Source organism: Bipolaris maydis, assembly GCF_028858645.1.
Source record: "Bipolaris maydis strain C4 unplaced genomic scaffold PSV08scaffold_3, whole genome shotgun sequence".
NCBI classification, from domain to species: Eukaryota; Fungi; Ascomycota; class Dothideomycetes; order Pleosporales; family Pleosporaceae; genus Bipolaris; species Bipolaris maydis.
Window position 1 is genome coordinate 1,772,325 of NW_027093859.1, and position 25,859 is coordinate 1,798,183.

The window sequence follows — 25,859 nt, forward strand, 5'->3', positions numbered from 1 at the left end:
GATCTGTCATAGCCATTTCCGAATTTCCACAATCTACTCTGTAAAAAAAATTGCGCCTGCACCCTCGTCTCCGAGCGCTGATTTGTACAATGCCTTCTTTCGTGGCCTAACAGACCCTTTTATCGCCCTCTCATTAAGCTATGAAATCGTGTCATAGCTTAGTGGTTAGTAGATATTAATTCTCTTTTTTATACTATATTACACTAACTATGTTTGTACTGATATACTTTACAATAAAGTGATAGTACATATATTAGTTATAAAAAGCGCGTTTTGTTAAATTTCAGTAGTACTTAATTATAAAGGCTACGCTCTACTTACTACATGGCGTAAATGCTATGATAACAGCATCTAAGGGGTAGCCGCATTCGCTAGGCACTGTAACGAGCGTGGACAATCATCTTTTGCAAGTCTCTACATTTCGCATATGTGAGATGAATACAAACCAATCAAGAAAACCAATATAAGCATCACGAATTGAGAAATGCATCTTCAACCAAAGAATCCAATCGCGCAATCGCCATTGTGAACGAACGTTTGTTTTCCTCTTCAACGTAAATCCCTCGCCTAGTTCGATGCAATCGCTATCCAAATAAAACACCTCGCAGCAATGTATCACCAAAACGCTTAATCATACACACAATCATGATTCCAAAATTACCAATCTTGACCTTTCAACCACATCCTCTAACACTCTCCTTCAATTGACTCTTGTGACCTTGATTCCTCGTTCTAGAAGAACACCTTTCAGGTTCTTGGCAACTTGTTTCCTGCTTCTTGCCGTTTCCCTCAAAGTATCCATGTTCTCGTCAACGAGGTCTGACAAACGAGCAATGTCTTTTCCGCCGGCTGCGGGGCTACCTTCAGGTGTGTAAAACAAGCCGTAGCCTTTCCCGGGGGTTGGCGTATTGTCAACCTCGGGCGTAAGAGCGCGACGGTTTAACTCAGTCAGAGTGAGCTTTTTGTGGCCCGTAGGAGGTGTAGCATATGGTGTGTCGGCGACACTGCGACGCAGACTGGTCCGGCGAGATTGTCGTGGTGTGCCAGTGCGTGAAGAGGAAGACGACGGATGGCTCGGTTCGGCAAGACCCAGCTTACGCATTTGCGCCTCGAGAACGAGAATGTCGTTATTCTTCTGCTCCGCAAGATTGGCTAGTCTCAAGATTGTCTTCTTGACAGCTTCCATAGAAGGCATTGCCTTGGTGCTGCCAGCCTGAGCATTGTGAGTAGCAAGGCGAGAACGAAGGACAGCAACGGCATCTTCAGCCTTGCGCAGCGATGTGAGCAGCTGAGCATAGTCATTGCGCAGACTCTTTTGTCCATCCGCAAGCTCCTTCGGCAAGGGTGCTTTGCGAAGCGCCTCGATCCTTTCAGGATCCTTGCGGTTGATGATCTGGCGACGAATATCGTTGAGACGAGTCATCAGCCTAGCCTTCTCGTGGAGGAGGCGAGCAAGCTGTGCTAGTTTATCGAGTACGTCCTGCACTCGGCCAGCGTCAAGCTCCTGCTCTAAATCTTCCTCGAGAGACTTCAATGCTTGTATCTCGCACAGTGTGAACTTCTCGAACCACAATCCATCATGTCCTTGGGACAAGATATCTTCCAGCATGCCTCGATCGATTTGGTGGTTAGGCTGAGGTTGCTGATGGTATAGAGTAAAGGACTTGATCGACCTCATGTTCCAGCCCAAAGCGTCTACCATACCATTGATGTCCTTGTAGATCATTTCAATCTGAGCGGCGTGACCAGACTTATTAGGCGACTTGCCCCCTGTGTAGTTCTGGTATGCTACGAATTCCTCAAGATGACGGCTTGGCTCGATGGGCTGCGCGAGCTGGGCACGCATTCTCTCGTCCTCCTCGTCTTCCAGATCGGAAACCTGCGGCTGGGGTGTTGGTGATTTGGATCCTTGGAGAGAAGAGCTAAGGGAAGCCCCAGGTGCGACCAGAGGCTCACGTCGGAAGCGAGAAGATGAGCTGGGGCGCATTGGACTGGGTGAGCGAAGGTTTTGAGAGCGATTGGTGGCGGAAGGTGGGTAAGGAGGCTTCGCAGATGCAGACGACGAATTAGGCCTGCTGCCAAAGGGAGCCTTGACAGATTGCTGTCCAAACAACGAATTACCTCCAAACGATGGCTGGTTCCCATTGGGCTTAGAGGGCTGTCCAAACAAAGAGGTCTGAGTCGGTGATGTGCTTCGTCCGGATTGCGAGGTACCTCCAGACTTCATGATAGGAGGAGTTGGCGCAGGGGGGAAGTAGCTTGATTGAGTACCAATCTTTGGTTGATATGATTTTGAGGCGTTGTTTGGTGGATAGGTGTCATCAGGCTCCTCGTCATCGTCATCGTCCTGGTCATCCTCAGAGTAATCACTGTGGTTTTCTCCATTGCCAATTGGAGACGCCTCGACCGAAGAACTGGGAGCTTCCACTTCGACACCTGGACTACCTGCAAGCGGGGGCAAATCATCACCATTTGACTGCGAAGGCTTGGTAGTTATGAAATCGGGAGGGAGTGGTGCGTCATCGACCTTCGATGGCTTTGACTTGGTGAAGTCTGGTGGAAGAGGGGCGTCGTCGAAAGGGGTAGCCGGCTCCTGTACAGGAGGTGCTGCTTTGGGGGTTGCGCTGTCTTTGGCAGGAGTGTCACTCGGGAACAACTTCTGCTTTGGTGGCGACGCTGGTGTGGTGGAGACATACTGTGGGGGCTCGCTCGCGGGTGTAGCCGGAGGTTTAAGTCCCGTTTTCCCAAGCGTGTTAGCAAAGTCGCTTCCGAAGAACGAGCCATTCGCAGGCGCAGCTGGCTTTGCCGGATCGTCAGTAGCAGTGCCATCGCTCTTGAATGTTGTGCCAAGTTTGAAGCCACCAGCAAGCCCGAACAAGCCCTGTGATGCTGGGGCCTGAGGTGTCGGTGTAGCCTCGTCTCTCTTCCGACCCTGCGTGTCGTTTGCGTCACTCATATCAGATGCCTTTGACTCGAACGAAGCTGTGTTGAAAGAAGACTTGCTCGGCTGTCCGAAGATAGAGCTGCTCTGTTGTGCGGGTGTGTTGCCCCAAGAAGGTAGCGACGATCCGGTTCCAGAACTTACAGTGACTGTCGAACCAAAGCTCGGCTCACTCTTGAGGTTAGCAAAACCAGATTTTTGTTGACCTTGTCCAAGTGATGCAAATCCTGAACTTGCTTGGGCAGAGCCAGCGCTGCCAAAGCTGGAAAAGCTCGATGTACCCCCATTCTGTCCAAATTTAGCGAATCCAAATGAGTTTCCTCCACCCCCAGAGAAAGGATTGGCCTTGGCCTCAGAACTTTGGGTAGGCGTCCCCCATAGAGATGACTTGTTGCCCATACTGCCCGCTGCACCAAATCCAGAGCCGCCAGCTGCACCAATTGCAGATGGTGCACCAAAGGCTGCTTTCCCAGCACCACCCACTGCAGTCGGTGCACCGAACGCAGGCTGTGGAGGTTTGCTCAACGTAGGCGTGGGTATGCTTGACGTTGAAGCTCCAAAGCCAGGTGTGCCGAAGCCTGGCGGCGTAGGCCTCATCAGAGCAGGGGATGGGGAGTTGTGTCCAGCATTGCCAAAGTGGGGAATTCCAGGAGTTCCAGGAGTGTTTGCAGACTTGCCAAAAGGTGTGTGTGAAGGTGTGGAAGGCTGTCCAAATGGTGTTGAGGTAGCGACAGGAAGTTTGGATGCAGGGGTATGAGCGCGGGGTGTGGTAGTTGGCTCTCGTTGTGTAGACTCGCTCTTGAAGATGAGACCCGGATAGCGCTCGCCAGCTTCAATCGAGCGGTTCCACACCACCCACCAAGCTGTGAGAAGACCTTCATGGGTCAGAGCCATGTAAGCCGGCAGTGGCCAAGGAGCTTCGTTGATTTCCTCCAGACTAGGGATTGGACGCAAAATCTTCTCCTTGCTTGAAAGATCCAGTGCTTCACCAATAAAGACGCTGTCCAATTCATCTTCTCCATATGCTGTACGCGGCACAGAGGCCTTCTTAGTGTCATCAACGTTGACCAACATAAGCTCCTTAAGGTTTTGTTGATCGGGAGAGATCTTGTTGCTCGTAGAAGCAAGTATAGCGATTGAGTCGGCGTGCGAGGAGGTTATGATCAGCATGTCTTCGAGATCGGGCTTCCAGTTTCGTAGTCGCGTGGATGAGAAACGGGCAGGAAGGGGTCGTCGCGGAGGTTCAAACGCCTCGGGAAGAGGATCCCAGGCGAAAGCATGGTATGTGAAGGATCCCCAACCTTTCGCGGACTTGATGACACTAAATTTCTTGGGTTCTGGATTCTCTGGATCTTGGTCCTTGACTGAATAGACCGCAAGAAACTCTTCCGTGTTCAGCCATGTCACTCCCGTCACTTCGTAGTTCTCATCGACATCCGGTGCGCGAGGAATGACGCCCTTGAGCTCTCCATTGGTCATGTTAATGGCGCAGGTACCGTCGGTTGAACCAGAGACTACAGCCTTTCCGCGCGTACTCCAAGCAGCGCAGTTGACGTGGGCATCGCGAATCGTCTTTTTGGCACCATCCGTCACATTGCATATCTGGAGCTTGCCAGAATCCAGGACAATAGCGAAGAAATGTTCGAATTCAGGGGCCGGGTTTGGGAGTAGGGCGCGGACGGGCGCGTCTGTTTGCACAGTCTGTTCGGCATCTTTCCTACCTTTGACGACCTCGGCGACGCTGAATATGGAAATGGAGGCTTGCTGTTCGGGAGTGACGACGAGGAAGTCTCCATCGGCAGAGAAGGCAACGTGACGCAGGTTCTCGGTGGAGATGGTGACATCAGGCGTGAAGTCTGACACGACGTCGATGTCGCGTTCTTCGAGTCGTGGATCATCGGGCTTGTCAATGTCGTCGGCTGTCGTCTTGCCCTCGAAGGCTTTGCGCACGGCGTCGGTAGATGCGACGACAAGGATATTGGGACCAGCGGCTGCGAGGAGACCAGGCTTGGAGGCGACGGAGAGGAGGCTGGCCGAGGCCGAGGGCAGATTGTCGGCAGGCCATGGTTGGGGAAGAAGTTTGACCTTCTTGGGGCCTTGCTTTCCGTTGCTAAGGACTTTGAAGCCTAGATGCTGGATGCGCTGTCAGTTTGGGAGGTGGTTTGCGTGCTGGCAGGTGAAGCTACCTCCGTCTCGATCTCGGGCACCTCAGCCCCAACCTCTACCGCCGGCGCATGGCTCTTCGACATTCTGCAGGATTTGCAGGCCGAACAGGTTCTGGCGCGTAGTAGAGACGGCGTGGTGTCGCGCGTTGGAGTTCGCAGCTTATTCATAAATGCATTGGATGTCTAGCGCGAAAGCGCGTGCACGGTCACCGTGAGTTCTGGGGGGGTGGGAAACAAAGAAAGGTCCAGTGCAGGGCTAAGACTGGGACCGAGTGAGGATGAAGAGCAAGAAGGCGGGTACGGGAAAGGCGGTGATGTCGCAAAAAAGAGCCTGGTGCAGCGGCATCAGCATGCATCGGCAATCATGCAACCAGTAGCTCGTCACTTTTGCCAGACGCGCTTTGCTGTCTAAGAAAAGTCGGGGTTAGCAGCTGGCGGATCACCGCGCCAAGCACGGCGGTCCAAGCTCCACCCACCAGGCACGACCAGCTACGCAAGTCCCCCATCGCCGCCGCCGCCGACCTGCCTTGAGCGACGACCAGTGTTGCGAACAGCCTCACGATCGACTGAAAATCCACAGAGAGCCCCGCTGGTAGTTCTGCAGACCAAGTTGAATACTGTCCATCCGCCAGAGCATCCCCCGGCTTCTGCAAGACCGGCCCGCCAGTCCTCCCCAGGCTTACCACACATCATCCACACATAGACACCATGGGCGGCTTCGACTTCTCCAACCACAACCGCAATGTGGCCCTCCATGCACAGGGCATCCCCCTGCCCAAGGCCACCAGCACGGGAACCACCATTGTTGGCTGTCTGTTCGATGGCGGCGTGGTAATTGCAGCAGACACTCGCGCAACCAGCGGGCCCATTGTCGCAGACAAGGTACGCTCCTCCCCCGCAATGGACACCGCCCTCACGATGCACCCCCTAACAACTGTGTCCGCAGAACTGCGAGAAGCTGCACTTCATCGCCCCCCAGATCTGGTGCGCTGGTGCCGGTACCGCTGCAGACACCGAGTTCACCACAGCCATCATCTCATCCAACCTCGAACTGCACGCCCTCTCCACAGGCCGTAAGCCCCGCGTCGTCACCTGCATGACGATGCTGAAGCAGCACCTGTTCCGTCACCAGGGCCACATTGGTGCCTACCTCGTCGTTGCTGGTGTCGACCCCACTGGCGCCCACCTCTTCACCGTCCACGCCCACGGCTCCACCGACAAGCTGCCATACGTCACCATGGGCTCCGGTTCGCTGGCCGCCATGTCGGTTTTCGAGACACAGTGGAAGGCGCACCTGACGCGCGACGAGGCCGTCACTCTGTGCTCCAATGCCATCGAAGCCGGTATCTGGAACGATCTGGGTTCGGGTAGCAACGTGGACGTGGCCGTCATCACAGAGGAGAAGACGACCCTCATGAGGAACTACAAGACACCAAACACCAGGCAGCCCAAGCAGAGGAACTACAGGTTCCAACGTGGCACCACGGCGGTGCTCAATGAGAAGATTATCAAGAAGGAGGAGATTAGCAAGTACGTTACTGTGCACGAACTCAAGGACGACGACGTGGCCGCCACAGCCGAGACAATGGATGTAGACTCGTAGACGGAGAGTTTTGGGCGATGCACGACATGGCGTTATGAACATGAAGAACATGTACTATATACCGATATCAGCCGTCGAATGGACTTCTTGAATCGGATAGCTGGAAGACAATATGATGATGATGAACCGCTTTTGTCCTCATGTCAACCAGCTGTTGCACATTTGTTTACGCCAATTAAACGGGAACGTTAAAGATTTGAACTTCAGACATTTTATCACTAATTCAACTCCACTAGACAGAAAAACCATCGCAAGAAACATTACAGTAAAAATGACCATCCCTGACTGAGGACACAGCAACCAATATATTCATCTTTCTACATGATCCGTGAGCCTGAAGATAAACCCCTTTCATGCATACACATCCCCCTATCGACACCTCTTCTCAACGATATTCGCACCATGCTCCTCATACTCCTTCTTGGAGATCCACAGCTGGTGGAAACTGCCCAGACTAGCCAATATACTGCCACCGATCCAAGCAGCGTACTTGCGCTCCACAACGCTACCGGGGGCAATCAGCTTGTTGCGGGTAGACGGGTAAATGGAGTTGACTTCGTAGTTGAGGCGCTCGTTGAACTTGTACAGCAGGGTGCTTCCGCCCGTGACGACAATGTTGGAGAGCAGCAGGGGACGCTGATCCGCGTCGACTTGCTGGACGGCAGCCTGGACAAGGCGCGGGATCGTTTGCTCGGGCTTGGGTGCGGGACTCGAGTCGGAGGTGAGGGCTGCTGAAGCGTCGAAGAGGCCTTCGGCGGCGCGGAATCGCTCCACGCCGAATACTTGGTTCCAGCCGTCGGGCATCTCAAAGGGTCGGCCGGGCATACTCTTTGCTAGCTCCTCGTTGGTGCTGAAGCGGCCGGGGCCGGGCCATACTTCTACCACTGACTCCTTGAACGACGTCAGGATGCGTTCTTCTTCGTTCAACCGGAACGAGTCAGTGGGCGGTGTGGAGAAGGTCTTGTACGTGGCTTGAGCGGGTACGCCAGCGTCGACGGGTGTCTTGCTCTTCACCATGAAATGGGGTATCAGGGGGACTTCTGGTTGCGCCTGCTTGAAAGACAGTCGGATCTGGTCAGAGACAAAGTTTCCGGCCAAAGGCGACTTTTGGACTCCCTTTCGTAATACCATGCCGTCGAGAACGGGTGTAACAGACGTGTGGGAGGCGCCAATGTCGATGATGATTCCAGAAGCCTTGCCCGATGCAAAGGCAGCCAATACGCCTGTCTTCTGCAGGAAGAAGGCCGGAGTTCCCCATTCCTCCATTGCAATCTCAATGTACTTTTCCCGTGCTTTTGCGCTGTTCCAGCCTGGTTCTGTGACGAGTAGCGGACTGTCTTCCAAGGGCTTCTCGTTGTTCTCTAGTGCCTCCATGTCCACATCCATGGCCTCTCCACTTCCATTCTCGTCGTTGCCGTCGTTCAGCCCGTTCTTCTTGGGGTCCGTCGGTTTTGCGCCCGTGAGCCGGCTTGTAATCGCATACTCCCATAGCTTGGTCGCAGTCTCCCAGTCCTCTACTATGCCATCTGAGCCCCAGTAATTTTTAATCTCAAGCCCGTCAACTGGAGCGTGTATCGCGTTCTCGCCGAACAAACGGCCGCCTGATGATGTGAGGCCATAGAAGGAAGGGCATACGGATTTGGGAACATCTTCGCCGGCGAATCCTGCGCGTACAGTTGAGTAGCCGGGGTCGAGAACGATCGCTGAGACCTCATCTGCAGTTTGTTATTAGTGAACGCGCGCTGTAAAGCTTTGGACAATCGTAGTTACCTCCAGCGTACTCTCCCGCAGCGGGTGCGGTCGACGAGTTGGGAATGTTCATCGCGCGCGATTATCGCCGGCGCGGAGACTGGTGGATGGAAATGTGTCAGGTATGATATGGTTGATTGACGCGTAATTGTCGGGTTTCCGAGTCAGTCGAGGTGGGCGTGGTGGTGGAGCTGGTGCTGGTGTTAAAGAGAAGCTGTCGCAAGACGCGAACTCCAAAAGTTGAGGTTGCGGACCTGTCCTCCACCACCGCACTTACCCCTCGCGCCTCCGCCCCGCATCCCCCCAGATATTTGTTCGCAGGGTCCCTCAGAATCAGAGACATGAAGAGATAGGATAGAGATCACCATGGCGCTTAAATTCATCCGCCAGCTGTATGCGCTCGATACTCTCGACACTCGCTTCGTAATACCAGCCACCACACCGCCCAAGGAGGCGCTCGAGGAGGCCAAACTTGACCCAGTGGGCCCAATTCCCGTAAAAGAAGGAAGAGAAGGCACCAAACGTGCAGATAGTGATATTCAGCCGCCACGATGGAACACTCCCGAGTTTTATTTCTACTACGTGGCCATTTCAGCCAGCGTGTTCATGATGTTCAAATCTGTATTGGACGTGTCTAAAGGTATGCTGGGTGATGCCACAAATAGGGGCCATGTGCTGACCAGCATGTAGAATCGCACCCAAATTATCCAAAATTCGAACATCTCCTTTCCGATGGCTGGATACCTGGGCGGAAAGTGGTTTGTGGCATTCTCCCATGTCATGTACACTTCACTGACGTGTCAGGATAATGTTGATGCTCAATATGGTGGCTTCCGTCAGAACATTCCATATCTTTTTATCGTAGTTCTACTACATCCAAATTTACGCAAAGCATATGACTCTTTCTGGCGAGCTGGCACATACACCCAAGTGCGGTCGTCGGCAAGCAATGGCCTCACAATGGGCTTAACACCGTCCGCTGCGGCGGATGCCCGCATGCTTCAACGCATATCGTTTGATGTAGGCTTTGCTTCCATATTTCTTGTTGCTCTACATGGCTTCTCGGCATTCAAAATCCTGGCAATCCTCTATGCCAATTACTGTATCGGAAAGAAGCTCCCTCGACAATACATACCAGCTGCAACGTGGATCTTCAACGTAGGCACCTTATTTGCCAATGAATTTGGTCGGGGCTACTCATATTCAACTATCCTTGGCACATTTCTCCCATCTGACACCTCCGAAAATGGCGAATCAAGATCTGATTTCGGTCATATGCTCGACAGCTATGGTGGCCTCATTCCACGCTGGGAAGTGCTCTTTAACTTCACCATCCTCCGGCTCATCAGCTTTAACCTCGACTATTACTGGTCACTCAACTCCCGAGAAAACAGTCCTCTAGAAGTATTATTCCCATCTTCCCTCGGTTCGATATAGCTAATAACATCCAAGAAGAAACAACTCGACCCATCCAATCTCTCTGAGCGTGATCGGGTATCCATCCCTGCTAAACCTGCGGACTACTCATTCCGCAATTATTTCGCCTATGCCACCTACTCTCCACTCTACCTGGCCGGGCCCATCATAACATTCAACGATTACATAGCGCAATGTCGCTACCGGCCTCACAGCATCACCACTAAGCGGACAAGCCTCTACTTGGTTCGTTTCATCGTCGTCCTCCTTACCATGGAGATTATGATTCATTACATGTACATGGTCGCCATCTTCCACGAGAAGCCCGACTGGTCTCAATACACACCTTGTGAGCTCAGCATGCTAGGCTTCTTCAACCTCAAACATATTTGGCTAAAGTTACTCATCCCATGGCGCTTCTTCCGCCTCTGGTCGCTCACGGATGGCATTGACCCCCCAGAAAACATGGTGCGTTGCATGTCTGACAACTACTCTGTTATGCACTTTTGGCGCGGGTGGCACCGCAGCTTCAACAAGTGGAGCTTGAGGTATCTATATATTCCTCTTGGTGGAAGTAAGGGCGAGGGTATCTTCGGCAAGGCAAGGGCCGTCGGAAACTACCTCGCTGTGTTTACCTTTATCGCCATCTGGCATGACATTCAACTCCGACTGCTCATGTGGGGATGGCTTGTTACCCTCTTTGTTCTCCCAGAGATCATCGCATCGTACATCTTCCCCGCGAAGAAGTGGAAAGACAGACCCGATGCTTACCGTTGGTTGTGTGGCGTGGGTGCTGTTGGCGAGATTCTGATGCTAATGACAGCTAATCTCGTTGGCTTTGCACTTGGAATGGATGGGCTAAAGGGTTTGGTTAGTGGTGTTGTGGGAACGTGGTCTGGTTGGATGTTCTTTGCGACAGCTTGCTGTGCGTTATTTACAGGTGTGCAGTTCATGTTTGAGTGGCGCGAAAATGAAAAGCGGAGGGGGATTAAGATGAAGTGTTAGGATAGGCAAGATTGAGGCAGGCACTTTTTGGCAGAGAAGAGTGCGCGATGCTGTACCTATTGCTCAAAGCATGGCCTACATTGTTGCACAAAAAAACTACCAACTACTAAATCACAAAAATCAAGCAGAGGGTGTCAATATCGTATTCCGTATGTGGTCTTTACACATGGTTGTTGACAAAACGACCGTCGAGCAAAAGTGACCAAAAAACAGGAGCAAAAAGAAAATGGCAAAAACAGAATTTCGAACCCACGCTGGGTGAAAAGTTATTCCAAAGATTGAGTAAGTGCAGTGTTGTGCGGGACTCGCGGTCACTTCTGGTAAAAGGCAAGAAATGAGTTCGTACAAATCCTCGCACTGCACAATCACGATTGGAAAATAAAAAATATATATAGTGCGCAAAACTTGCTGGGGGCGTGGGCGGACTTGCGAAAATGCAACGGTTGGGGGCGCTTCTACGCTTTGGGAAGCAAAAGGCCAGTGCGTTGTATACGAAAGGGATAGTGACGTGACGTGACGAAGGGAAGGGTCGGGCGGATGCGTTGGCCGTGCGCTCGTCTGTTACTGTACCGGGAGGGGGGGCGTTTGTGCTCGAGCCGTGTCTGGGATTTGGCTGGCTGGTACGTTTTTTTGCTCCTCTATGCTCGTTACCAACTGTAAGAACTCGGTTGCTTTTTTCAAAAGAGCAAAGGTAAGGGGAGAGTTGAAAGGTATCGAGGGTGAGTTTGGCTTGGATTTCTAGGTGAAGTGAGGATGGTTGTGGGACACGTGCCCCCCGCTTTTGGTAGCTGCCTTTCTGGAGCTTGCTGAATGACATCGCCTCCTTTCACTATGCGCAGACTTGGCAATGGCTGTTCTCTGCATCGTCGCATGGTTTTTTTTCAGTCGACTCTAGGATTCTCTCGGTAGACTTGCGAAGTTGGTGGTATCAAGAGCGGAATCCCTGTCTCCAGCTGGTTTCATGTGGCTCGAGTACCTGAGACTCAAATACTACACCTGGCATCCTCCACTTATTCCTTCGAGAAGACTGTTGCGATCCATGCTTGCTAAATATATTTAGTAATGCAAGTATCGCGAGTTATACTATTTGCATCTGTTATTCTACACGGTTGCCGCATCGTTTCTCCTGGGAGCCGTCTGGCCTTCAAGTCACTGTTTCCTATGTCTTACTGCTCTCTTCAATCCCTTCAAGTTTTATTACATCACCTCAGATTCGGCTGGGATAGAGATGGAAAATATGGGCCAAAGAATTGGCTCTATCTAGCATCTTGTACCAAGCCTTGGTCTCGAAGCGCCAAGGTGTGTATCCATTACTTTGCACCGATACCAGTTACAATGTGTACTAGCATGCGTCGGAATGGTCGCAGTCCACTCTTGTACTGAATGTACAGCTTCGCTAGCTAATCAGTGAGTATGTATCATAGGATATCTCGAGAAGTCGCTCTCCATCGTTGTCTGTTCTTGTTTCAATATTGGTTGCATCACTGCCCTTACACCCGTCGGGTCTAGATAGTAGGTAGCTGACCACCTCCCTACTCTTCATAAAAGAAAACAGCATTTCAAACGTCAAAATGTCAGCATAATTTTCCCGGCTCGATTTGAAACTATTTCCTGTCCTCGCCTACCTTCATTTGTTTTGACGATTCAACTCCAACGCCTGAGGCACTTTGGTGTTTCAGTCTTTGTTCCTTACCCCATATTGTAATTGCCCCTATCACCCCTCACCACCTCAACTAATGCGTTGATAATCTCAAGATTTCATTTGCTCAATGGTCTAGAATACCAGCGCCCTTCACCATCTGTTCGCGATTACCAAACGGCACTGGCGCTAGACCTGAAATCGCCAAGCGCGAGGTAGGACATGCAAGAGGACATGGTCACTCACTCCAGCTCTCTCGTTGCACTTGACCTACAACACCTCGCACACAGTCTTTACTGTCTGGTTTGCTCCAAGATCTTTTCGCTCGGCGTAGCCCGGCTTCCTCTCCTTTTGCCAACTGCAGGCAGTCACTCTCTTATTTCTTGTCCGACGACTTGAGTTGCACTCCAATTAAACATTACTGCGTTCAGACATATAGCAGGTTTTTCGCTGCATGTAAAGCACAAATATCTCACAAAACAAGTTTCATTATCGCCATGAAGAATGTCATTTTGGCGAGCGCTCTGGCAGCTGCCGGCCTTCTTGTGGGCTCCGCGGGCGGGCGTCCTCTCTGTAAGTAATACGCTCAATTGGTGAGACCCCATTGGCTGAATGAATCTAGACCACAAGCGCGAACTTGTCACCAAGGTTGTGTATGTAACTGAAGTGGTTGCTGAAGTTGTCATCTATGTGGACGAAGGGGGTGCGGCCTTTTCAACCTCAACTTCTGTCATGGTCCCTGCCATGGCTATGTCTTCAGTCCTGTCTTCAAGCACTTCTCAGGCCGCTTTGCCAAAGACGACCAGCTCTTCGATTGCTTCTATTGTATTTACTACGGCTTCACCGACACCAGCTGTTGCGCCTGAGTCTTCTTCTGCGGCACCCGTCACCACTGAGGCATTGGAGCCTGCAGCCCAATTCTCATCCGTAGCAGAATCTCCCTCGTCTTCAATAGAACCTTCCCCACCTCCAGTGGAACCGTCTTTGCCCCTAGCTGAGCCGTCTGCTCCCCCAGTTGCGCCGCATTCTCCTCCGTCACCGCCATCCTTGCCTCCAGCTGAGTCGCACCCTCCTCCAGCGGAACCATATTTGCCCCCAGCTGCACTGCCCTCTCCCCCAGTGGAACAGTATCTTCCTCCAGCTGCACCGCCTTCACCCACGGCTGTGCCACCGTCACCTCCTCCTTCTGCGGCCCCTGCCCCATCCGACAATCTCAGTGAGAGTAGTCTGCCTATGGGTATAACTTGGGATGTCTACACTGGCGCATCAGAATGCAAGTCAGAAGCTGAAATCGCGAGCGAATTTAGTAGGATGAAAGACTTCAAGGTGATTCGTTTGTACGGCATGGACTGCAATCAGATCTCCCTCGGTATCCAGAATGCGCTTAAGAACGGCCAGAAGCTCATGGGTGGCGCATATCTGGATGCAGGTGGTAGTGGTGAAGATGTCAGCAAGGTCATTCAAACTTACAAGAATGCTATCGACCAGCACGCTGGTGGAAACTGGGACGTCATACAACTCTTCACAGTGGAGAACGAACGTGTAAATGAGGGTAGGATGACTGCAGCGCAGGTCGTCGACGCAATTGGTAGAGCGCGTACCCAGCTGCGACAGCTTGGCTACAACGGCCCTGTGGGCGCAGTCGAGACAGCACCAGCTACCATTAACAACCCGTCTATCTGCGAAGCCTCAGACGTGGTCATGGTCAACATCCATGCCTTCTTTGACAAGCACACACAAGCACCGGATGCGGGCCCCTTTGTCAAGAGCCAAGTCGAACTCGTACAGTCTGCCTGCAATAATAAGCGTGTTGTCGTCACTGAGTCAGGTTGGCCTCGCCAGGGTAGCCCCAATGGTGAAGCTATCCCCTCAGCAGAGAACCAGCGCATTGCTCTTCAGTCAATCCGCGAATCTTTCAGTGGCGACATGTTTCTCTTCAGCGCCTTTGACTCCAGCTGGAAGGTCAACACAGCATCTACTTTCAACGCCGAGCGTTTCTGGGGCGTTATCCAGTAGGTGTCTTGATGATATGAGGGTTTTCAGCAGAGCGTTGCTAGATGGGATGTTGTGGAGATGAGTCTACGCATCCTCGTCATTTGGCTGTATACGCCTTATTTTATGATTGCTTTCTTTTCGTGTAGGTCAGGTCATTGTGTGGCCTGGTGCCATATTCATGTATGCGGAAACTCATTCCAGGTACGATTATGAGATTATGCAAGTATGAGGTCCGATGGGTTTGCAGCACATGTAGTATAGATACCCTGATTTTTTAATGAATCAATTCATGACTGCGACGGAAAATCTTGAACACCATTAACAACGTATAACAAGAAGCAGTATGCTAGAAGATTGACAACAGTCAAAAACTGCTGGTAGTACTTTTGCCGGAACTCACTGACACCTGTCTTTGAATTCCTTTTTTTCACTATGAATGCAAATGTCTTCCTGGCACGGGCGGTCCACATATATATTCCCTTTTTCTATCAAATACTCTTTCTTTTAACTCTAAATCTTGAATCTACCATCACATAAGTGTTCTAAACCAATAACAATACCAGTAGGATAGCGCAAAAGCCCAGAAATCCACCCATTCAACCACTCGACCTCACAACCCCAACTCTGCTGCCTCATCCTGAATCGCCTTCACCAAACCATCCAGCGTGCCCCTCCCCACATTGCCATTCACCACAACCCTAAAAAACTTGCCCTGCTCCCCCGGCGCAAAATCAACCATAAACCCCCTACTCACCAGCCTATGCGCAATCTCCGTCGTAGCCCTACTGTTCGCCTCCGCATCCTCGGTCACCGCCCCACCCTTGGCGTAATAAAAGCACACCTGCAAACAAGGCAGCGGCTCTGGACTAATCGTCTTGAAACACGCACTATCCTTGAGTTTCCGCAGCAGATACTCGGCATTGCCGTACGCTCTATCGACCAAGTTGCTGAAATGCTGTGGACCGTAGTATTGCAATGCGAGAAAGAACTTCAAGCTATCTGCGCGGCGACCGCACTGGGGGGTTAGATCTGCTAGGTCGTATATATCCTGGGCATCCGTGCCGGGCGCGTTGTGAAAGAGGTAGCCCGCAGGGAGCGTGAGGGCGCGGTAAAAAGTGTTCATATCTCTTCCGAGTAAGAAGCTGCTGGTCATGGGGACGCCGAGCATTTTGTGTGGGTTGACGGTTATGCTGTCTGCGAGGTGGGAGCCTGCAAGACGCGTGGGCGAGTGCGTGGGGCTGAAGATGACGCTGCCGCCCCAGGAGCCGTCGATGTGGAGCCAGAGGTTGTGCGATTTGCAGACTGAGGAGAGGGCGGGGAAGGGGTCGAAAGAGCCGTGGACCGTGGTGCCTGCTGTGGCGTTGACGAAGAAGGGGGTTTCGCCGCGGGTCTTGGATTCGGTGATGAGGCGCTCAAGTTCGGAGGGGATCATGCGGCCATCATCGTCGACGGGGACGGCGATGACGTTTTTGGACCCGAGGCCGAAGAGGTTGGCGGCTTTTTCGACGGAGTAGTGGCCGTGGGCTGAGGTGAAGAGGGTGAATTTGTAGGCTCCATTGCCGTCGGCTTTGGTCTCTGGGAATAGAGTGTTTCTAGCGATGACGATGGCTGAGGAGTTGGCGGCACTGCCACCTGGTTGAGAGATTCCTCCACAAGTTTTCTCTGGGAGGCCAAAGAGAGAAGCTAGGTATTTTGTTGTTCGTTTTTCGACGAGGGTTAGTACGGGCGAGACGTGGTAGACGTGGGCCTGGAAAAATTTAGTACCTGATTGTTTGGTCAAATGAAGAAACTTACGTTGGTATTCAACACGGCCAGAAGCAGCTCGCTGACTACACCCGCCGCGTTCGTACTCGCATACAATTTGTCCAGAAATCCTTGATCCCAAGTGTTGACGCTATACTTCAACACGGTACTCACCAGCTTGACTAGTCCATCTTTTCCAACTTTCTTGTCGTTGATTTCCAACTCTTCGGTGAGAATAGATTCCAGCTTCTTGGGAGGATGATGGTCAACGATTGTAGTCCTTGGGCCGCCACTACCTTCTATTCGCAGACCATGACCGGTGTGCTTAGTAGCAGCATCATTGTCTGCAGAGCGAATAAACGGGATGATCAACTCCTGGATGGCACCAAGAAGCTGGCAGTAGTGTTAATATTATGCTATCTGGTGGGGATGAATGATGAATTGGAGACATCATCGATGTACAGCGAGTAACACAACATTTGATGTCGGAATGTTCGGAAAATGGTTCCGAGGAACTTACATCTTTGACTTCATCAGCCCGATTAAGAGGCGTATTTCCAGGTGCAGAAGACATGACACAAGTCGCCAGACAGTTCGAGAAATTCACGCTTGAAAATGACAGTACAGGGATTGGATTGAAAAAAAAAACAGTGATGTGCAGGAGTAAAAAATCACGACACAAAAATGGCGCACAAAGTTGCCCGAGCTAATCGGCATTAGTGCCGGCTACTTGAACAAATGGCAAAGATGCAGTCATGGATTCTTATAATCAAGCTGACCACTCCTGGTCCGCCAAAAATGCGTAATCGCCCATGCAAATTATGCCACTAAGAAAGGTATCTAAGATCATCGAATCAGAAACACAACACCCAGATCGACCACTACAACCGATCCGCCTTATATAACGCCAGAGTGATAAAGCAGCCATTGTGTAAGTTTCACGCCTGATATAGAAAATATCCCACGCCATGTACGTGGTGTCGCCATTGTTATTGTGCCGCAACACTTTTGCCCTTGCTGCTACTGCCACTGCTCACGCTACTGTTTGCAGCTTGACTTCCCTTCTTAGACTTTTTGCCGTCTTTTCCTTGTGCAGCCCTTGCAGCTGCATGCTTCTGCCTTGCCAGCTCAATAGCCGTCAGCTGCTTGCCGGCCTTGGGATTTTGAGGTGCATCGCTGGTACCCTCTGGGAATGACTGGAAGCCTTGATTGCCGGCAGTGTAGCGGGATTGTGTGACCCAATCGTTACGTCTGCGCTTGTAGAGGTCCATGCGCCAGTTTCGCCAGACGGCACGGCCTACATGAGATTCACGCAGAGAACTCTCGTTTTCCGCCAACTCCTCGGCGATCCGTTCGCGGATAAAAGCCAGACCAGCTGTGCCCTGCCAGATTGCGTCGATGACATGCGATGCTGCTGGGTCGAGTGCAAGTTCACCAACTTTACCGTAAAATAATTGGATCATCTTACGGCGGAAGATAACGGACGCATTCTCTGACATCAACGCTGCTTGAAGGGTCCTGGATGCTGTCGGGTCGCGAGCAAGCTGAGTGGCAAGCTCAGGAGACAAGTTGGCAAGAGAATCAAACACAAGCTGACCAAGGGGTCCGTCAACGGTCATCATGGTTTGTGCCAGTAAAGATCCATGAACTTTCTCCGGTGACTGGACATGCCTGGAGCGTGGCTTTCCCTCTTCTTCGTTTAGCCGAAGGATACGGGTGACTTCAAAGCCGTTGGAACCAGCATAAGCGGCCTCGAGTTGTGCCTTGATGGGTGCGCAATTGACTTCACGTGCCACACAGCGCTCAATGAGCACTTTGATGACAGCGGTTCGGTTGCGTTCGACTAGGCTGGGAATCTGGTCGACAATTTGGCGCATGGCTTCTTCTAGGTCGTCTTTGCCGAGCCGCTCGAGAATCTTACCTACCACATATCCCGCGATTTCATTGCGTGACAAGTTGCCCATGCGCTCTTTGAAAAATTCCCCATAGATGGACTTGAACACTTTACCGGGCGCGTTCTCGATAATTGTTTCTAATAGGCGGGAACCTACCGCATCGTATACCAGACCATTGATGAGGATGGCGCTTTCAGTTCCTTCGGCGATGGGGTTGTCAGGAAGCAGTCGGTGAATAATGGACTTTTCGTCCTTGGCTCGAGATTTTCCAAAATGCGCCAGTTCCAGCTTGAGAAGGAGCTGCAGGGTTGGGCCACCGAGCGGATGTGTGGTGAGTGAACGAAGATAGTGCGACTCTATGCCAGAGACACTGTCGCTAATGAGCTTTTCCAGGGCATCCAGGAAAGACTGGGGAACAACCCTCTCTTCCAAGACACGCTCCTGACCCTTTTCTGCGCCAGAAACAGTAATCTTTTCCTTCTTCTTGCTCTGCGTGACGGACTTGGTCTGCTTTTCCAGCGGCGCACCCGAAAGTATTATAAGCAACACGCGGAGTACATGAGAGGCGTACTTGTCCGTCATCAAAAAACCCATATATCCCTCGAGCTCGCCCAGTGTAAAGAGAAAGAGATTTTCCATCGAGACAAGTACCTCATCGGGATTGGAGGCAGGTAGGGTCTGTAGAGTTTCCGCGTTGACAGTCTCTTCTGTAACGACAGGGGCAGCTTTTATGAAGAGGGCTTCGCAGCAGTGGGAGGCAAATCGGTTCTGAACGAGGTTGAGAAAACTAGGGGGGCGGTCAGCATAGCAATGGCAGAAGGCATTCATGGAAGGACCTACTGTCCGCTGAATTTCTGGAACAGACTTTTCAATTGGTCTGGCGAGGATAGGAGGATCAGGCGCTCAAGTAGGCGCGAGGACTGGCTGTTGGCGATTTTCAATTCCTTGCCGTCAGCCTCTTTCCACACACTGGCCAGGAAGATGTCACGGTCGTCGGTGCTCTCGAACTGGTTCAACTCGAGCATCTCATCGGCCTTTTTGAAATACTCTTGTTCCTGCTCGTCGAGCATTCCGTAAAAGGGCGACTCATTGGGACGGCTGATTTGGCCATTGGCGAGTTCGTGGACTGAATCTTGGACTGGGAGCAGGTCAGAATCTTCGTGCCTAGGGCGCTTGGAGCTGGCATCGTCATCGGCGTCCCTCTTGCGCTTTTTCTGCTCCTCGCGGCGACCGCGCTTCTTGTGTTCCTTGGGCATTGCTGGCGATGACGGCAGCGGCGCGCGACGAAAGTTTGGGCCGTTTCAGCAACCAGGCGGGGAGAGAAGTCTGCAGTGCGCAGCAGCACACGACGCAGGGCCGGGCAGCAGGGACTTATAACCGGCTGGGGGTGTGCAGCAAGGGCAGGGCTGGAGAGGGCCGCGGAAGGGCAGTATAGAGGTTTTACGGAGGCGTTGGACACGGCAGTCGCAGTGCATTAAGCATGTTTTCCAGCAGAATGGACTCATGCGGCAGAGGGTGGCGCTCGCTAGGGAAAAGTTGCTGCCCATTTTGGGGCTAGCCCAGATCGGTGGAGATCGAGGCGGTCCCCAAGATCGGGAAGGCGCCACCAGGGCAGAGGAAAGGGTCGACCGAGGCTGGCTAGCGCGCTGGCGCCCGGTGCGCTAGCCGCTTTGGGGCGTGGCCAGGCTGGGATGGACCCCCACCATCACTGGCCGAACGGTAACTGCAATCCCGTCAGCCGCAGCGACAGACTGCCTACCCTCGCCCAACGCAGCCATCTGCCCACGAATCGTACGATCCATGGACGACAATTCAACTCGCGTCGCAGACTACCTCGACGATAGGCTGCAGACGCTCGGGGACCTCGACTCGCTCCACGATCTATTGGCCACCATCACCACCCAGCACGGCCTGCTCAAGAAGCAGCTCCACGACGCCCAGCGCGACCTTCACAACGCCAAAGACGCTTCACACGCCCACCATGACTCCCTTGCCCAGCGCGCAGACGCCTTTAGGCACGAGCAGGCCGACATTGACCGCCGCCTCATGGTCATAACCGCCTCGGAGACAAGCGACGAAGCCGTGCCCCGCTTCGCTGAGGTGCTCGACACGCTGCACCGTTTGGATGTCGCCACCAGCTACGTAGAGCTGCTGGCAGACGTGGACAAGCTCAGGTACGCCAGCGCCAGCAGCTGCCGCCTCTCATACCCCAGAGCCGCCGCCCGCTGACGTACCGCTATAGTAAACAAGCCCATGCAAAGCTTCAGACGTCCAGCGAAGCCGCCCTCGCACCGTATAAGCAGCTGCGTTCCATTCACACGCGCCTCGTCAACCTGCAAGAAGACGCAGAAGGCGCCGCGCCCCAGCTGGTCTACTACGTCAGCAAAATCACCAACGCCCTGCGTACCAAGATTCTCGACGCCTTCTCTGCCCAGCTCGAATGTACGCTCAAGAAGATACGTTGGCCCTTGCCCAATGCGACTATACCCACGCATCTGCGCGAAGAATGGGAGGCTGCCATTATCAAACTTCTTGACCTGCAATTGCCCGAGCTCGAGGGCATGAGCTATGTCAACGGTCCTGGGAACAAGGTCAAGCTGCCGCCAGTACTGTTCCCCATAGAGGTACTGGTGCAGCCGCTCGAGATGCGGTTCCGCTATCATTTTGAAGGCGACAAGCCTACGAACCGTATCGACCGGCCCGAGTACTTTCTTTCCCACATCACCACGCTTCTGAACGACTACAGCGGATTCGTCAATGACCATGTCCAGCCTGTTCTACTACGCCACTTCCGCGGAACCGATCTTGCGCTCAACCCCGTCTACATTGATGCCATGTCGGCCTTCATAACTGCCCTGCTACCCATGCTGCGCACCAAGATTGGCTCGCTGCTGCCCAAGGTCGCTGGTCAGCCACAGCTTTTGAGCCACCTGATACACGAGGTGATGAACTTTGACACGGACCTCCGAGACACGTGGGGTTACGATGCTGGTCATGGCGTTGATGGCTGGAAGGGGCTTTCATGGGAATTCCTCGTACAGGGTGATTGGTTTGGACGGTGGCTGCAGGTGGAAAAGGATTGTAAGCTTTTTTACCGTGCCCAATGTGGAAATTTGTTGCGGATGACTGACACACAGCAGTTGCCCTATCCCGCTATCAGAACATTGTCAAGGCTCCAGACTTTGGTGATCTTGACTATGAGAGCGTCGATCCCAAAGCCACCAAGCCCACAAAAGGAGCGATCCGCGTAAACGACCTGCTCGAGACCATAACGGGTACTTTTCTCGCTTACCCTACATTGCAAATCTGCCGCTAACCTTACATTTACTGCAGATCGCTACAGGCCTCTAACTTCGTTTAGCCAGAAACTCACCTTCCTGATTGATATTCAGATTGCGATTTTTGACAAGCTGCACGAGAGGCTGCAGAGCAATCTCGAAGCGTATCTGACTATGACAACGTCGCTGGGTCGTGCCATGGGCGGCATCACCAAAGAGGAACAGGAAAAGCTGCTTGGCGTCGAAGGACTGGAGCGCCTTTGCAAGACCTTTGGCAGTGCAGATTATCTCGAACGGGCCATGCGTGACTGGAGCGACGACGTGGTAGGCTCGCAATCTGCATTACCCCTGTGCTATGTGACTCGCGGCTGACTTTGGGTTTCGTAGTTTTTCCTGGATATCTGGGAGGAGCTGCAAGATCGCGCTCGTAGCCCGACTAGTAATATTGGTACCATGACTGTTGCAGATGTGGCCGGACGCACGTCAAAGAAGGTTGAGAGCGACGACATCGAAGCAGGCTCGCTATTTGACGAAACGGCATCGTGGTACGCGCGCCTTCGTGACCGCAGTGAGAAGATTATCATCGACACATTGAACAGCAACGTGCGCGAGGCGCTGCGTGCATATCGGCACATGTACGTTTCTTCACCACATCACTTTACCGTTTAATGCGAAAGCTATGTACTGACATTTGTTTTTCTAATAGCAACCCGTGGGCCACGCTGGGTGGGCCCTCGGCTTCAGGTTCCGCTGCAGAACCCTCGCCTACCGCAGAGCTGGATCCGTTGCTTGTTTATCTGCGCACAACACTAGCGTTCCTTTCACGTGCCCTTGCGTCTGCACCATTGCGCCGCATCACCCGGGCCATGCTGACTACTATTTCGACGGTGTTTTGGGAGAATGTGATGTGCCGGTACCGCTTCTCCACGCAGGGTGCCATACAGTTGCACGCTGATGTCTTGGCTGTGTGCCGCGTCGTCGACAAGCATGTTGGCCCTGGTGTGGCCGAAACGGGACTGAGAAAGTGTCTCGAGGGTGTGAAACTTGTTGGCTTACCAGTCAAAGGCAGTCCATCTAGTACATCAGACCAGGATCAGGCCAAGCATGACGACGGTGGCGAGGATAACGAAGATTGGGACACGGAGGCTTGGGGCGGCGCAGAAGACGGTGATGAGGATCCGTCGGTTGCGCAAAAAGCAAATCACCCCGGTGAAACGATGTCATTGGGCGGTGGAAATGAGGCTGGCGCTGCTGCTGCTGCTGCTGCCGGGGCTGAAGAGCTGCTGGGGTTGTGGGAAGTGGAAAAGCGGCTGTTTGCGGATAACCAGGCGGCTAGAGATGTGCTAGATGATTTAGGCTTGGAGCTATTGAGTGAGACGGAAGCAAGGTCTTTGCTGAGGCGGAGGGTCGAGTTGGCTGGTTGAGGTAGATGGGGTTAGTAGTAGTTTGCATGACTGACACCATCTCAAGAGTGTGTGTATGTGTGTCTGCATCTATATGCAAGAATGAGGAGATTCAATATGCAGGGTCTTCTCATCCCGTAACGTCCCGGGGAAAATGTACATTAAGTGAGTTTTTTTTTCTCTCTCTCTCTTCTGAATCATGCTTTCTGTTTGTCTCATCAACACATAGCCCCTTCCCCATGTCGTTTCAAGTAAATTCGGTCGTTTTTTTTTCATGTTACAGCAGGCTACAGTTTTTTTTTTGCAGTTAAGAAATAGTAGTCTTGGATGAATGGCGGGGGGCGGGAAAGGGTAGTTTAGTATGTAAGGGATATTAGGATCTATACTTTTTTCTTCTTTACACACACACACATATTACACAACCAACCAACCACCAGCATTCTAAGTAAACGTCTCCTTCCTCGGTTTCACTCAAGCCACCCCTTTTCCCTTCCCCGCCCCCCCTCCTCCTCTCTCTCTCCCCTCCCCACCTACTACGAATCGACACTAGTTTTTTTTTCTCCCCGTCTCAATTCGAAATCTTGGGATCAACCTTCTTCCCCGTCGCTTTTTCGTACGCTTTGCGCATTGCGTCGGTCTAAAGGGTAGGCATTTGCGTTAGCTTTTTTTTTTGCCCCTCCTCTCGGCTCTCTCTCTTTTTTTTTTGCGGGGTTGGCCACCAAGCGGTGTTACTTGTGTAAGTCGATATAATGTGGATCGGTAGGTAAGGTAAGGTAGGAATAGGTGAAAGGAGGGGGGGAAAGGGTAAGGGAGGGGGGAAAAACATACAATCTTCTCACTCAACCCCTTATTCGCTGCAATCTTCTTGCCCTCGGCGCCGCCAAATTTACTGGCGACGGTGTTGAAGGCTTTGTCGAGGTAGTCGGAGCCTGCGGCACCATCGCCTTGGTTTGGGTTGCTGGACATTTGCCTTTCTTTTGAACTACTTTCTTTTTTTTGTTCAGAAGTATTCTTTCGTTTTGGAGGGGGTCTGGCGACTCGCGGGGGTTTTTTTTTCTTGGCTGTCTTTTCGTGTTATTCAAGGCGGGGCTGTTGGTGCATGTAGTTGGATGTTATTTTTGTGAGGCGGACTGGGGCTGGACTGGACTGGACTGAACTGGACTGGGGTGAACGTTTTCGCGGATACGAAGATCAGAGGATCAGATGGATCGACGCGGATGGAGTGGTTTGTGGTGGGGGCGGGGTAAAAAGGTAAAAGGCTACAGGCATAAGGGGCGGCGGCGGGTAGCGCGTTTTTTGGATGAGGGGTGTCACGCGCAAGATGGCGGGTTGGAGGGGTTCACATGTTTTTTTGTGTTGCTGGTTTCTGGGAGTGTATACTTCAGGGGGAATAAGGGTGGGTTGTTGGATTCGATATTTTCGAGTCTAGTAAGGGTAGCACACTGGACGTTGTACTTGTCTACCTACTACCCACATTACAGATGATCTTGCTCTAATTTTTTTTGGGTCGACTTGCCTGCTCCCTTTTCACATGTTTGAATCCTTTTTCTCCTAGTGGATACCCCATCTTTTCCAAGTCTAGCGCCTTTCCTGCACCGCGCATGCATCCTGTAAGCACCAGTTTAGCATGTGCATCGTGCATTGCATATTGCACTTGTGGACTTGGGTACATGCATGTGTACTTACATGCCCATACCTGCACCATGCTTGCATGTTTAAGCGCGCAGCAAGCAAGCAAGCAATCAATCAAGCAAGAAGAAAAGAAAAAGTAGGGCCGCGGGGCATATCGTCGCTTATAAAACTTACGTACATACATATAAGCTTACTATCCTAGTCCATATTGGAAGGCAGAGAGGACGTGAGAGAGTTGAGAAAAAAATGAAGCAAGACTGCGAAAGTAGTTGAGGAGGTTTCTCTTCGGTCCTATTTTGTGTATGTGTCATGTTTGGATAATGGAGAAAGAAAAGAATGATAAGTAAGAAAGAAGGAGGCGGTGTGAGATAATTTCCTTCCAACCGGGACGGGCAGCAACAATTTTCTCTCTTTCTCTCTCTCTTTCCCTTTGGTTCACCTTTTCATTTTAATGCCCCCAGCAACAAAAAAAAAACTACGACAATTAAGTTTTTAAACGAAAACCATAGTTTGCCTTTATAATTTGATTTCAGTCATTCCTATTCGTACAGGTATCATTATCATCTAACTTTCCACGCCTCTGGTCTTCACGGACCGCAGCATGCAGCTCCATTTGTTGTTCTCGGTCTTGCTCGTATGTTGAGCGCAACGGAACGATTGTTCCGTTCAGCCTCTCAACATACGGCCGGACCTTGGACCACCTGTCGTCGAGCTTATGCATTCTATCCTTCCAGCACCCGTTCTTGTTGGGCGTGGACGCGGTGGTCGGTGGTGGGTCCTCAGTTGGAGAACTTGTCGGGGACATTCTTGCCAGTCGCCTTTTCAAACATGTTGCGTGCACCATCGGTCTATTTTCCAAGTGTTAGCCTGCTGTTCTTTTTCTTTTTATGTAGTTCCCTTGGTTCCGAGTGGAACTAGGAGAACGGCGGAAACATACAATCTTCTCATTCACACCCCGATACTTTTGTGTGTCCTCAGCCGTTGCACCACCGTACTTCTTCTCTACAGCGTCAAGGCCCTTGTCGAGGTAATCTTCTTTTTGCTGGTTGTTGTTTGATGCGGCTTGGTTTGAGCCGTTTCCGGTAAAAGAGTCCATGGTGAGATGTAATATGGGGGGGTTTCACGAGGTAAATGTGATGGGGTGATGAGGTATGACACTGCTTATTGGGGTAAGCGTTGCTATTCGTACGTGCGTGGCTTAGGGAATGGCCGGGGGTCCTCACGTGTTAAGAGTGTCGGATAGATTTGGAGTTTGTTGTGGTTGGTTGGATGCCTAGTCAACCTGGCGTTAAATCGACGATGGCGTGTTCTGATCAAGATGATGAGGTGTACTTTCATTCCATTTGTATACTCCTCGGCGGTAGCAGAGAGTTACACATGATGTTCTGACATTCG

General features: G+C 52.0%; 9 protein-coding genes across 9 annotated transcripts; 4 read left to right on the plus strand and 5 right to left on the minus strand.

The window, feature by feature from the left end:
* Positions 1-420: 420 nt before the first annotated feature.
* On the minus strand, positions 421-5,190 carry PSV08DRAFT_408054 (uncharacterized protein; the record flags this gene model as incomplete). The annotated part of the gene is made up of 3 exons (XM_014221993.1): positions 421-3,007; positions 3,086-5,074; positions 5,128-5,190. The coding sequence occupies 3 exons, from the start codon at positions 5,188-5,190 to the stop codon at positions 701-703; spliced, it is 4,359 nt and encodes a 1,452-aa protein (XP_014077468.1). The 3' UTR covers positions 421-700.
* A 449-nt stretch (positions 5,191-5,639) lies between these two features.
* Positions 5,640-7,029, plus strand: PSV08DRAFT_276466 (nucleophile aminohydrolase). The gene is made up of 2 exons (XM_014221994.1): positions 5,640-5,988; positions 6,053-7,029. Exons 1-2 carry the CDS (start codon positions 5,815-5,817, stop codon positions 6,707-6,709), a joined length of 831 nt encoding a protein of 276 aa, XP_014077469.1. The 5' UTR covers positions 5,640-5,814; the 3' UTR covers positions 6,710-7,029.
* Positions 6,993-8,589, minus strand: PSV08DRAFT_360047 (actin family). Its single transcript, XM_014221995.1, has 2 exons — positions 8,480-8,589; positions 6,993-8,424 (listed from the first exon to the last, which is right to left on the minus strand). Exons 1-2 carry the CDS (start codon positions 8,529-8,531, stop codon positions 7,079-7,081), a joined length of 1,398 nt encoding a protein of 465 aa, XP_014077470.1. The 5' UTR covers positions 8,532-8,589; the 3' UTR covers positions 6,993-7,078.
* A 135-nt stretch (positions 8,590-8,724) lies between these two features.
* PSV08DRAFT_197338 (MBOAT, membrane-bound O-acyltransferase family-domain-containing protein) lies at positions 8,725-11,020 on the plus strand. Its single transcript, XM_014221996.2, has 4 exons — positions 8,725-9,098; positions 9,149-9,216; positions 9,263-9,862; positions 9,911-11,020. Exons 1-4 carry the CDS (start codon positions 8,825-8,827, stop codon positions 10,877-10,879), a joined length of 1,911 nt encoding a protein of 636 aa, XP_014077471.1. The 5' UTR covers positions 8,725-8,824; the 3' UTR covers positions 10,880-11,020.
* Positions 11,021-13,015: 1,995 nt separating this feature from the next.
* PSV08DRAFT_173824 (glycoside hydrolase) lies at positions 13,016-14,534 on the plus strand (the record flags this gene model as incomplete). Its single annotated transcript, XM_014221997.2, has 3 exons — positions 13,016-13,091; positions 13,141-13,490; positions 13,581-14,534. The coding sequence occupies 3 exons, from the start codon at positions 13,016-13,018 to the stop codon at positions 14,532-14,534; spliced, it is 1,380 nt and encodes a 459-aa protein (XP_014077472.2).
* Positions 14,535-15,123: 589 nt separating this feature from the next.
* On the minus strand, positions 15,124-19,441 carry PSV08DRAFT_408058 (pyridoxal phosphate-dependent transferase; the record flags this gene model as incomplete). The annotated part of the gene is made up of 4 exons (XM_066093793.1): positions 18,992-19,441; positions 17,294-18,938; positions 16,308-16,649; positions 15,124-16,260 (listed from the first exon to the last, which is right to left on the minus strand). The coding sequence occupies exons 1-4, from the start codon at positions 19,405-19,407 to the stop codon at positions 15,124-15,126; spliced, it is 3,540 nt and encodes a 1,179-aa protein (XP_065949606.1). The 5' UTR covers positions 19,408-19,441.
* Positions 19,442-19,951: 510 nt separating this feature from the next.
* PSV08DRAFT_360051 (TIP-1 family-domain-containing protein) lies at positions 19,952-23,049 on the plus strand (the record flags this gene model as incomplete). The annotated part of the gene is made up of 6 exons (XM_014222000.1): positions 19,952-20,325; positions 20,394-21,232; positions 21,292-21,426; positions 21,485-21,753; positions 21,817-22,064; positions 22,136-23,049. 6 exons carry the CDS (start codon positions 19,952-19,954, stop codon positions 22,851-22,853), a joined length of 2,583 nt encoding a protein of 860 aa, XP_014077475.1. The 3' UTR covers positions 22,854-23,049.
* Positions 23,050-23,392: 343 nt separating this feature from the next.
* PSV08DRAFT_276532 (uncharacterized protein) lies at positions 23,393-23,814 on the minus strand (the record flags this gene model as incomplete). Its single annotated transcript, XM_014222001.2, has 2 exons — positions 23,661-23,814; positions 23,393-23,469 (listed from the first exon to the last, which is right to left on the minus strand). Coding segments are annotated over exons 1-2 (188 nt in total), but the record flags the coding sequence as incomplete, so codon positions are not given.
* Positions 23,815-25,243: 1,429 nt separating this feature from the next.
* Positions 25,244-25,560, minus strand: PSV08DRAFT_348737 (uncharacterized protein; the record flags this gene model as incomplete). Its single annotated transcript, XM_014222002.2, has 2 exons — positions 25,244-25,312; positions 25,402-25,560. The coding sequence occupies 2 exons, from the start codon at positions 25,558-25,560 to the stop codon at positions 25,244-25,246; spliced, it is 228 nt and encodes a 75-aa protein (XP_014077477.1).
* Between the last annotated feature and the right edge of the window lie 299 nt (positions 25,561-25,859).